The sequence below is a fragment of the Centroberyx gerrardi genome, chromosome 3 (assembly GCF_048128805.1).
Source record: "Centroberyx gerrardi isolate f3 chromosome 3, fCenGer3.hap1.cur.20231027, whole genome shotgun sequence".
NCBI lineage: Eukaryota > Metazoa > Chordata > Actinopteri > Beryciformes > Berycidae > Centroberyx > Centroberyx gerrardi.
In genome coordinates this window covers 32,202,077-32,214,836 of record NC_135999.1, presented here as the reverse complement: position 1 = coordinate 32,214,836, position 12,760 = coordinate 32,202,077, and the positions used below count along the sequence as shown (strand labels likewise).

General features: G+C 40.3%; 1 protein-coding gene and 1 non-coding gene across 2 annotated transcripts; both read right to left on the bottom strand.

The window, feature by feature from the left end:
* Positions 1-262: 262 nt before the first annotated feature.
* On the bottom strand, positions 263-5,945 carry LOC144538474 (uncharacterized). Its single transcript, XM_078282546.1, has 4 exons — positions 5,826-5,945; positions 3,276-3,350; positions 1,388-1,608; positions 263-713 (listed from the first exon to the last, which is right to left on the bottom strand). Exons 1-4 carry the CDS (start codon positions 5,943-5,945, stop codon positions 263-265), a joined length of 867 nt encoding a protein of 288 aa, XP_078138672.1.
* A 6,006-nt stretch (positions 5,946-11,951) lies between these two features.
* LOC139914589 (small nucleolar RNA U3) lies at positions 11,952-12,169 on the bottom strand. Its single transcript, XR_011784777.1, has one exon. It is a non-coding gene; the product is annotated as a small nucleolar RNA U3 (small nucleolar RNA).
* Positions 12,170-12,760: the final 591 nt, after the last annotated feature.

The following is a 12,760-nucleotide window of genomic DNA, read 5'->3' as shown; positions in this document are numbered from 1 at the left end:
TTCCGTTCAACACTTGTTAAAGATGCTTTAACACATGCTGTCATGACATGAATAAGTGCTTCTATTAACACGTATTAAAAGATGTGTGCTGTCCCAAGCTACAGGGGAGCATCCTAGGTGGCTGAGCAAACCAAAGTGCAAACCATGGAAAAGTGAAATGAAAATATTTGTCTACAGTCAGATGTGCTGAAAATGACTCATCCTAAGAGTTTAAGAGTGTAAATGAAATGAAAAGTTATGAAAATCCCCTTTTCTTCCCTCGTCAACAGGGTAGTTTTCCAGCCTTGTGGAAGTACAGCAGAGGCTGAGTGAAACTTCCCAGCACACAGAACGAGAATGTGAGGTTCGTCATGATACACTCAAATGACCAAGAAGAAATGCCAATGTACTTTGCAACAGCGCCCATGATCACAGGAATGTAGTTGATTGCAAATGTTGCCAGGATGATCAGAACTGTCTGGGAGGCACGTTCCTTCATTGTCTTCCTTCCATTCTCTCTGTCTTTGTTGCGCTCCTTCATTCCCTCTCCAGGACCAGCTCTACGAAGTACGAGCAGAATGGAGACGCAGCAGAAGAGGTCAGTGAATAGGATGATGAAGAGGATGGAGGAAGTGAATTCAATGAGTGGATTTGAACCGAACAGGATGGCTAAGACAAAAGTTGCCGACCAAACCAGTGCAGAACATGCCACCCGGTACCGTAGAGGTTTATACCTGCAACACATATTCAATGTTAATCCCATACCAGGGTTGTGTGTCATCTACAGAGAGCTCCGTATGCATTAAGACAGCGACATAATGTTTGATGCTCATTATTTTTGATGTGTTTTTGTAACAGAGATTAGAGTTTGGCATGAATTGGCGGTTGTTTCTCCCTCCTGTAAATTCATAAATTAAGTTTTAAATACTGTTGAGAACCACTCTCATGTGGTGGTCAGGCGCTATGTGTGGCATTTTTTGTTTCACATTTTCACATGCTTCCTGTTGCAAAAAGGTTGTTACTACTTGCTCCCCCTCGCTGGCGTCGCTCCGTTTGTTTTGAAGAGCCAGAAGAAGGATAAGAGCCCATAACAGCCCTTGATAACAGCCAATATGTATTCTTACCAGGTAAGTCAAGCTGAAACTATGCAGTTAGAATAGTGGAACTGCAATACATTTGTATAGTTGCAAAGTAAAAATGGTTCCCGTTTTGTGCGGTAAAGCAATCCAGCAGATTTACCTCCAAATCCGACCCAGTGGCAGACAATATGAGCCAATCTTCTTGGTGATGGTCTTGTTTATTTATGGTAATTATAATAATGTCTCAAAATTCATGTGGTTATGATTTATGTATGGTAAAATGCTGTATGCTTACTGTACTGTTGCTGCAGGCTGGCAGGAGATCGTACCTCAGGAAGACCACAGGGTGGACCACCGCCAGATAACGCTCCACACAGATGCAGCTGTGGAAAAAGGGACGGCCAATGATAACTAAACCATAGATGTACCAGCTGCAGCTCAGAATAGTTTGGTTGAGAAAGACGATGATGTTGAGGACCAGAAGAGGAGACAGGAGGCAGTAGATGACCTCCAAAATGGCCAGGTTGATGGACAACATCTCCTGATTGATCTGGGAAAGGGAACGAGGAAGCCAAAGGTTAGCCTAAAGGTTAGAAAAGTGGGCTTGTGACCTGTTGTGGGTTTGAATCCCCCACATCAACCGAGAGATATCGATGGTCAAAGTGAGGGAATAACTGCATTCAGACTGCTAGCAACCACATCACCCTGCTACTGTGGTGTTCCAGCCATAGCTGGGACATATAGCAACGGCCAAAATTTAATCGCAAACAAGTGAGAAAACAACAAGCACAGATCCTGTACAGACCCACGGTGCGTGTGTTCAATTCTATGCACTGAAGCACTGCGACACGGTTCAATTACCTAATTCCACTAACGTTACTTAAATACCACAAGATAATAACGTTACCTACCGTTAAAGTCAGAACTAACACAGGTGAGTTTGGAGCAAATTGTGCAATGTTAAGTTACACTTTTGTTTTCACAGCGGCAGACTCTGTGGATTGAGTACAATGCTGCTGGTCTGCGCATCTCCAAATGACAAACATGACGTGATGCGCACATCAGAGATCGATTTAGATACATTTCTGTACCTCTGTATGGGAAACACACTGCATCTCACAGTCAAAGACGCCCTCTAGGCATTTCTCACTAAGCGTCACTGCCTGACTGACTGACCTGAATTTCCTTCGTGATGCCCTCGGCTGCGCCATGGGAAAAAGACCATGGTCAAAATAGGACAGCGTGTCTCTGGTCAATGGTCATAGAAAATGAGTGCCTGGAGGTGTGAACAAGCGGTAATGCTCTCCCTCACCAACTTGTGCATGGCACTTCATCCACAAACTGCTCCAATATAGAGCTACATACCTCATATACCTATCTAGAATGACCAGTGATACATACAGTATCCAAAATAGAAAATTACATTTGAGTTTAACAATTTACAATAAAGTTGTCCTAATATAAATTATTACTATTATTAATAACACATTTTTATAATGAACACTTAACTAAGTCATGAATACATTTATTCATACCTTACTTAAGTGTTGTTTAAACATGAGTTAAGTGTTAATACAATATTAGTTAATGCATTACCTACTGTTGAACTAACATTTAACTAAGGCCTGGAAACTATTCGTTAGGACAACCTTATTCTAAAGTGTTACCAGTTCAGGATCAAAGCATAGCAAGCACTGGTAAAAGAGAGCTGGGGCGCAGAGAGCAAAGTGAAAAATGATCCATGGCCAATATGCAAATAATTGGTATTTATTTGCTTAGCCTGTGTGTGACCGTGTTATATTTGGAACGTAGGACACTTCTGAGCATTCCGTAAAGGAAAATTAAGAAAAAGCAAACAAAGAAACATAATGTGTGGTGGTACTGATTGTGTGGTCCGTGGGGCGTGTATATGTGTGTGAACTACATCACTGAATGCCCCCAAATCCTGTGGAACCGGATCTGGCAACACCAGGCCTCTGCAATTCCCTTTCAATTCAATCAATTCATAATGTACATAGAAACTCAAAATTTATTTCCAAATGATAAAGTGTTATTCAGTGTTATTCAACATTTGAGCTTTGATGAAAACTTGCTTCCTGAATTGGTAGAATTGTAAGGGTAATTGAATATGGTACAGTATGTCCCCTCCATCTACTTTTGAACTCTCCTTACTCTAATGTGTAACCGAAATGAAATATTTCTTTAATGTCTTGTTACCTGGACCAGAGATCCTCCAGTCACCAGCTTCAGGAACCAGCAGTTGGTGACCAGACCCAGGATAGAGTTAAACATCTGGAATTACAACAGTAATGATAAAGTCAATTCATCATATTGCCTCATAGCCCCCTTTTGTTTCAATGGAGCAGTTCAGTGGCCAACTACAAACTGTAGTTCTGCTGGATAGCTGTACGGTATCTGCTATGTAATTACCTATGGAAATAATTTATTGATGTCAAGTCTTGTTGAGATTCTAGTTAAATAGTTGACAACCTTGACAATGCCTTTCCTGTGTATTGTGTAAAAATGATTATTTTCCTTATTGTAATATTTTAAGGGCAACTACAACCCATTGTAGATGACTTTCAAATCAACAGAATTTTCGAAATACAAAAAGGCTGTAACTTAAAGGTGGTGTTTATAAATACATGTCAACAAATCCTATGAAAATAACAAAAACAACAATGCGTTTGCTCTATTGTCATTACTTTCCGACTTCCAACGTACCGTTTTTAGCCTTCAACCCGGAAGTCACTGGCTCCAATTGTAAGCTAAAAACCTTTAAAGAGTAACTAAACCCCAAACCCAAATCTGTGGTGAAGCCTGACACCTAATGGTGAAAAGTAGGGTACTTTGGGTGGGGTTTAGTTACTCTTTAAATACAGCTCACAAAGACAGTTTCAGTTTTTAAAAATCGCTGTTAGGATGAAAAGTCAGGCTATTGTAGTTATTACCAAATCAAATTCAAATGGGAACAAATTCTTCATTACGCTGGGGACTATTTTCAGTGCAACGGAACTACTTTCCTGAGATGGAAAACATGTTTACAGTCGGCTTATTAACTTGTTTGAGGAAAAAGTCGTCTGACCCGGTGCATCACGATGATGAAATATGCTGCCAGAGCAACGGCATGGCTCTCTGACGTGTTTTTAATCGTTTTTTTTAATACAATGGAGTTCTATGGCTACTGGGACATGAGGCTTTATTGGGCACCGGCTACATGGACGAGACTTGTTAGCAAAACAAATTCATTGTTGATATTGTTATTTTCATAGGATTAGTTGATTTGTTGACTGTAAGAAATGCATTAAAAAACACCAGCCTTATCCTTTAAAAGAAAATACTACTCAATTTAACACATTTTCACATTTGAATGATCAAGAACAACCCCAAAACCATAAACTTAGACTTCAATGCGTGATGTTATCAAAATGTCAAATATGGAGCTGCCCAGTGAGAGAACAGCATATTCATAAATATTGATTGCACAGCATCTACACAATAGAAATATATTATATGCATTCTTAATTGATCATTATTGTTATTTATTATTCTTCCCCTGTCCTGATGTGGCCTGGCTCCAATGAGATATACTTTTTTATACTTGATCTGCTGAAGTCACTGAGTGTAGGAATTTTATTAGGTCCTTGTTGAATTGTGCATGTATTAAATGCCTATGACTACCACAGGCATTTCAACCTTTGTAGCCCACCTTCACTTACATGCACCTCTCCAAAAATGTAACTGCACATAGGGCGATGCAAGACCACAAGAACTGTGATTGGTCTGTGATTGGTCCGACTTTGAAAATTTGTCTAAAACTGTGACATCGCTTCAAATATCGTCTAGTGTAAGGTCAGCATAAGATGTAAAATTGCGTGACAAACATTGTTGTAAAGACATGTCAATGGACACAATCCCTAATTATCATTAAAAACTATCACTCAGCAGATAAAACTAACAAGCTTCACTGAAAATGACTTTTTCAATTTCAATAACCATGCCCAAACATAACCTAGCTGCTACCCGACATTAAAGCAATATTCCACTTAGTTTTAACATGGGGTTATTTGGCTCTTGACCGCCTTGAAAACGCCTTGGATTTTTACTTCCCATTCATTTGAACAAGGCCACGAAAATAACCTGAAAATGGACATTTAACACGTTCAAAAACAAATCCCACTACTATGATTTTCTATTAAGTTATTATTATTATAACTAAAGTTCGGGAACAAGACCACGCCTCAAGCACTCATTCAATTTCCTGCTCCACCCTATTTAAACGCGCCTAACCATAACCTTTTCTCTCTCTCGTATGTCTCAGAGCGGATCTACTTTTATTTTTAAATACTAATTTTAGTGTAAACCAAGAATAGAAATGCAAAATGGCAACCGACCAATTACTGCTTTATTGTCTTATAAGCGGGATCTGTTGTTGAATCTGTTCACAGATTAACACTACAAACTTGTCCAGCTGCATCCAATCTTGGTGATTAGTTTATATTCTGGTTTTCATGGTGGTCAAGTGCCATAACCCCCATGTTAAAACTTAAGTGGAATATTGCTTTAATCTTGTATATTGGCTAATTTTCACACAACCCGAAACCAACAATAACTATACCAGTTGTCTCCTATAAGCAAATGTTATGATGGACATCTGCTCATGCAATACAGGACATCGTCTGGTCAATGACTAATGCCTTTAAATGACTAAAAAATTTAAATAGTCTCCACCTTGCCAAAAGGGAGATTTGTCAGATTTTTACTGACCTCTGATGCCAGGTAGACATGCAGGCAGGTTGGCCAATGCCAGCATTCATACCACTGCCGCTTCCACTGGCAAGGAGTGGATGAGTTGAGGGAAGATGAGTTGACATCACGGAAGTCCATTGTTGATTATTGGAGACTTATTTTATTTAGAGATAATTTGACCTATAGGAGGACAAATTGTCTCTGTGTTGAGGGAGAAAGAACAGTTGGAAATTGTTTTCAGGAGTCTGATATGGGTGAAATGCATGTAGATATGAGGTTAAAAAAAAGAGATACATTTAACATAACATATATTTTGATGATGTTGTCCCCAAACTCCCTCCCTGCTGCCCCCTCATAAATGAAAACAAAACAAGCCAAAACAGATATTGAAATAACATAAAAACTTGCACATTTGCACACCCCATTCATGTTTCCACAGAGAAATGTTGGAATCCATAAAGGAGTTGAAACTGCACTGAGAAGCTTTAAGTTCAGTAGAACAGATTTAATATGTTTACAGAGTGAAATGTATCTTTGTTCATGGGTTATTTAAACCACAATTGATTGCAAGCTAGTCCAAGAAAACCCTAATCAATTCAACTTCATGAATAGATAAGTATTGTTGTTAACACCCACAGCCACTTTGAGAGTGTGTTCAGCCACAGATCTAGGCAGTGTGTAATCCATTGGCAGTGTGATTTGACTATGACTGGTATCATTAATACCAGCCATAGTCAAATATCATTAATAGTAGGTGCGGAGTGACTGAATTAGGGATAATGGCCATGTTTCTCACACAACAATGTTTAGCAAGGTTGTATTTGATATTTGATCGCATTCTGCTTGAGATTTATGAGTTTATTAGATGTTAAAGTGGCATTAACTGAACAAGAATATAATCCAGCACAGGCCTGATTAAGGTCCTATGACCGAAACGTTGCAGTAAAGCATCATCCAAGTGTAGGGTGGGGGAAATTCTACCTGGAAGATCGGCATAAATCCAGCGTTACTTCAACATGAGGACTTCAGATAGACGAACAGTTACCAGATTACTACTTGAATTTAGCAGGAAGCTAGTTAGCTTACTAGTTAGTTTGCTACTAGCCAGCTGCCTAGACTAGACTCTGGTAGGTAGAGATAATGGGCCAAATACATTAAAATGTGAACCAATATCCCTCTGATTCTTGAGATACATTTGTTTCTGATATGTTTTTCAGTGTGAATCTGTAAAATACTAAGTGTAGAGCCGCTGGACCTGCTCTTCCAGGTAGAGTTTCCCACCCGGAGTGTAAGAGGCAGGTGGAGGTACTGAGAGTAACAGTAAACAAAGGTGTTCTTCAGCACTCTTCAGCGAACCTGGGTAGTCAACAAAGATGTTGAGGAATTTGCCCTGGGAGTTGCAAATGGGTAAAACATCTTGTAGTTCAGGTAATCCATCTTGAACGGGCCATCAGGAGGCTTCACATGGACATGGCATGGTCATCAATGGCACCAACTGCCAAGCTGAAGGCCTTTTCAGCAAGACGGGCAAATCCTTGGCCTACCTCCTCCATCTCATCGGGCCTTGGAAAGAAGATTGCCTTCCTTCTCTGCTTGATAATTTCCTTTGTGATTGTGTGAACAATTCTATGCACAGTGGACTTTGGGATGGCAAAGACTCGGGACACAACCCTTATAGCCAGGCCATGGGCCAACCAGCCATGTTCTTTTTGTCTTTGGATCAGCTATAGAAGTGCATTTATAGAGCGCTGAGTGAGCTGAAAGTCATCCCGGAGTTCCTTCCCCATGCTTAAATACATCTTGAGAATGGAGACTTATTGATTGACTGTGGCATATGGTCCCAGCTCCCACATGCCTATAGAGTAAAACAATGGTTAAATTAGTCAGTGAAGACAAGGAAAAACCCCCAAGGAAAAACCTTATTAGGAAAAATGGAAGAAACCATGGGCAGGCCAATTGAAAGAGACAACTGAGGACAACAAAATCATGGACGATATATAATAAGATAACAAAGCAAATAAGAAAGAGAGAAACATGATGAGGCAGGACGATGGGAGTTTGGCAGCTTCAACAAATGCATTCTGACTGTGGCGATATGTGGTAGATGGCACAGACAAACGAACACACACACAAACACTCACACACACACACACACACACACACAAGCAAACACATATGTACAGGTGTGCAGGCAGACAGCTAGGGTGTGGCTTGGCTGCAGTGGTGTGTTGGACATTTTCCAGCACTTGTTCATATAGTGCATTCCACCTTCACCGGTAAGACCTAGATATCCAAGTAGATGATCGTGAAAGATTTCTGTGAAAAATTACTTCAAAAGCATTAGATTATTTAGTTAAATGCACTGAAATTATATAGTTATTGTTGATTGCTGATGATGTCATCTCCCTGCTTCCTTACAGAGAAGACAGATGTGTTGAGCTTCAGCCTGATGGTCAACGATTTTCTCCTCGCCCTCGCCACCCCGCTGGTCATAGCAGGCTTGTACCTCTTCCACCAGGCCACTCAGTACATCTGGAGCTTTTTCCTCAGCTTCATTGTGATTGGCAGGCCGTTGTTCCAGTGCTGTGTCTGTCTGGAGCGCTACCTGGCTGTGGAGCATCCCATCACCTTTGTCAAGTACAGGCCCCTGCGCTACTGAGCAGCCATATTGGCGCTGGCATGGATGGCTGTTATTTTGTCCTGCTCTGTGTCTGCTTCTCTGTGTGTGACTCAGAAGGGCCAGATAACTGGCATCTTCTGCTTGTATTGCACCTTCCTATTCCTGATTTTGGTCGTGAACTCGTTCTGCTGTCTCGCCATCCTCAGAGCTCTTATCCGCCCCTCTCCGGGGGACAGAGAGAGGGGAAGAGTTAGAGCTGGTGCTGGAGGAGAGAGGGGGAAAGAGGTGTAGAAACATCAGATGATAAAGAGAGCGTTCACCACCGTGGTGATGACTGAGGTTATTATGGTGACTTGCTACCTACCATCAATTGTTCTGATTGGCAGTCGCAAGTTGTTGGACCAGAGAGAGTTCTGTGCTTTCTATACAGTTGATTTTTGCTTCATCCTGTTGAGTTCTTGCATGTATTCCTTCTACAGCCTCAACAGGATGGGCAAGTTGACATGGCCGAACTGCTTCAGAAAGGGATAACTTTGTGTATTGTGCAAAATATTCACAGTTAAAATGTGGGAGTCTGATTTTATGTATAGCGGATGAAGTGTGGACGGAAGACAAACAGAAATGCAACCAGAAATATGAACAACAACAACAGATTGTTTCTGCCCAAGCTCATTCATCATACATAATCATCTTCTTGGCTAATGCGCTGCTTTATGGACAAGTATGTATCTGATGTATGATGAACTACAAATTAAGGTCATTTTGTATGACCAAATCACAGTATGCAGATCAGCAATAAACATTTGCGTGCTGTACTTTTCCACTGCAGTCCAGCTCCAGACTGGTCACACTAAATGCTAAGGCCCAGATTCACAGTCCTTTGTTTTAAATATAAGTTGAAACTTTAATGATGGGATGTTGGGAAGTTGGGTCATTGTGGCATGAAATAATAGTGAGAAGACAACTTTTTGAGTAAATTTGTTTGTTTAGACCTCATTTTTTCTACACCTGCACTTGAGCGTCTGCTGCATCTGTAAAAAAAAAAAAGAAAAAAAAAGAAAAAAGAAGCAAACTAATGTGTACCTAAGATATGGAAATCTGTAGTAACACTTCTGTACTGTGTGCATCGTTAGTGATCAACTTAATTTTTATATTTTATATTTTGGACAAAGGAAAATTAATATTAACATATTTAATTCAAAGACAAAAAAACATACATATACAGTATATGATATATACATGAGCAGTTGTACCCACATATATGCACATGTACATGAGCAGACATAAATACACACTGGCATGTATTACCAAGTCCGCTCATGCATGTCCACATGTGCGCCGACACACACACACACACACATGATCATTGTCCACTGGGCATCATTCATGCATCACACAGTCCAGTCCACTACATTCCACTACATGACACTTTATACAACACCCATACACTTACACTTATTACAACTCCCTGTGTTTAGTGACACCTTGCAAGTCCATACACAGCAGTTGACAGTTCTCATTGAAGCTAACTAAATTGTTTTGATATCAGACACCATCAATAACTACTTACACTACACCCTACAGTGACAACTCACATACTTATAAACATTCAAAGTCAAAACTGTGGCACAATCAGAAGGGCTCTGGATCAAAAGGAACTCATAGGCATTTGACAGAAAAGCACTGGCCACACACAAAGTCTACATCTCCCGTCTGTGTCACTCTAGATGCCTATCTTCTCCATTAGTTACTCAAAGTTGAAATGATTCCAATGAATCTATCCAGCATTGCTTTACAACAATGATTATTACAATAACACTAGCATGTTTTATTTGGGATTACGGGGGGAAATGGAAAATGACAATGACAATATTTGTCAGAACCCCTAATTACAGTAAAAAAGTCAGAGTAGAACATGATATGAAATATTTCATATTTGTTTGTGATGCAATTTAGCTGAAATAAAACAAGGCATATTTATACCTTTGCACATTATTCTTTTATTTGAATTTTATACCTTCATCGAATCTTCTTTTCACTTTTATAGAAGAGTTTGTGTAGACACCAACCAGCTACTTAGACAGGTACTGAAACCTTAGCTTAATAGTGTAGTGTAATGCAATGCAATGGTTATTTGCTTGCTTGCAATAAATAAACCATCCATATATATATACAGGGCATTTGTCCACAACATTGTGTCATAGTCTAAAAGAGATTGTTTCGTCATGAGTCTCCCTTCTCTTAGCTCTATTCAGTTGATGCCTGGTTAATTTGCATGTGAAATCACCCATTTGCACTAAACTGTTTTACATTGCTTGTGTTGTATATGGTGTGGCTACCTCTCTATTCAAAAGCACAGCTGTGAAGGACAGTCAGCCAGAAAACATACTAGAGATGGTGGCCTTTAGTTGCCTTGTATTGACATCATTCAGCTCTCCTGGCAGGACTGTCTGATGTTGAGGAGGATATAGTGATTGGGTGATCATGTTTGGGGTGGCTGTTTTTGCATGTTAGTATCTGCTGCTAATTGAATGTCCTGACATTTGAGGAATAAAAAAGAACAAGAAAATATCAATAAATGGAGCTTTCTGAGCAAAAGAGATGTCGATAAAACATATACAGTAAGCATATGATTGGATTTTGCTTAACAAGAAATGTGCTAACTGTGTTGCTTGGTTGAAATCATTGAATATAACACAGGGTATCTGCAGCAGGGCTCCAGACTGTGACCAAAATGGTTGCATATGCGACCATTTTTTGAGAGTGTGCGAGTTAAAATTTCACGTGGTCGCATTCGTGTGAGTGCATGATGATCATTAGGCTGTTGGTGCCCCTCCAGCACGGGTACTGCGTTAGCCATTGTGGTTGAAAGTAGTACTTTTTCTTCTTCACTGGCTCAGTCGGTCTCTCCCTACCTGCACTCTCCCTGCCTGAAACGCGCGAAACAATCCATTTAGCTGTTACCGTGTTCCAAAGATGAAGCGGCCTATAGCTGATTATTTTAAAAAACAAAATGAGGAGAGAGAAGAGGAGGCTGGTGGAGAGGGAGAGCCAACGAGAGGTCCCGACTCAGACACAACTGATGATGAGAGAGCATGCTGCAGGGAGAGTGCAGGTGCAGGCAGGGAGAGACCGACTGAACCAGTGAAGAAGAAAAAGTAGCCTACTACTTTCAACCACAATGGCTAACGCAGTACCCGTGGTTGCGGTACAAGGGGAATGCTATGCTGTGTGTGTATTGTAGGCAGTGTGGCCCGTCCATTGCAGGCAACTCTAAACTTGTTACCGGGTCAACACAGTTTAAGCTTGAAACTTTGAAGTTGCACAACGACAGTAAGAAACACAAAACCTGCAGAGACCGATGCATCACCTGAAACACTGAGCCCCTCCCCACTTCTTTTCAGCGGTTAGATGAAAGTAATCGCTTTACGGTTGCTGTACCAAAAAAAAAAAAAGGTTGCGACCAAATCATGTGCTGGTGCGACCAACTGAGAAAGTTGGTAGCACCAGTGATCATCATCATCACCAGTGACTGATCATACTTGCTTCCTCAATGCTCCTCTAGGAAGCAAAGAACAGCCATCAATGACAGTGAACATATGAACTGAATCATTAATCACTGTCCACTTCACTGTCAGAAGGAAACATCACGACTCATCATGGTGGTTAGTGAGACCAAACACTTTAGAAACACATTTCTCCAGTCAGAAACTATAGAAATGATCCCTGAAAGTAAAGTCTTAACTGAACAGTGGATGAAAGTCCTTCTCACTCAGGGTTTCTGCTCTTCATTAAACACCAGCAATCTGAGGGATTTGACACAAATATCAAGTATGAAGAACACATTTTTTTACAATATAAAGTCAATAATGTAAATTCCAAGTCTTGAACATGAATTTTAATTGGTCAAGCTGATGAGCATCTATGGAAATAGTCCATAATTTTAACAGTAAGTGATTCCTATTTGGACCTTTTCATGTGTGTTTCATGCAGATCACATGTTGCATCAATTCCAGTCATTAATGTTCATCTCTCTAAACAGATTTCTACAGCAGTGATGGGCAGCTATGCCACACCTGTCAGGTGGATGGATTATCTTGGCAAAGGAGAAGTGCTCACTAACACGGATTTAAACAAATTTGTGAACAAAATTTGAGAGAAATGTGTGCATAGAAAAAGTCTTAGATCTTTTATTTCAACTCATGAAAAATGGGAGCAAAAACAAAAGTGTTGTGTTTATATTTTTGTTCAGTATAGAAACTGGAGAACTGACCCTCAAATTTGTGATGCCGCAGGGAAATCTGTCTCTGCTCCATAGACAATGAATGGGACA

Coding starts and splice junctions, on each gene's coding strand:
- LOC144538474 (XM_078282546.1), bottom strand. CDS start 5,945: ATGGACTTCCGTGATGTCAACTCATCTTCCCTCAACTCATCCACTCCT. Junction 3,351..5,825: donor ATGTCTACCTGGCATCAGAG/GTCAGTAAAAAT, acceptor TTGTAATTCCAG/ATGTTTAACTCTATCCTGGG. Junction 714..1,387: donor CACCCTGTGGTCTTCCTGAG/GTACGATCTCCT, acceptor TATGTGTTGCAG/GTATAAACCTCTACGGTACC.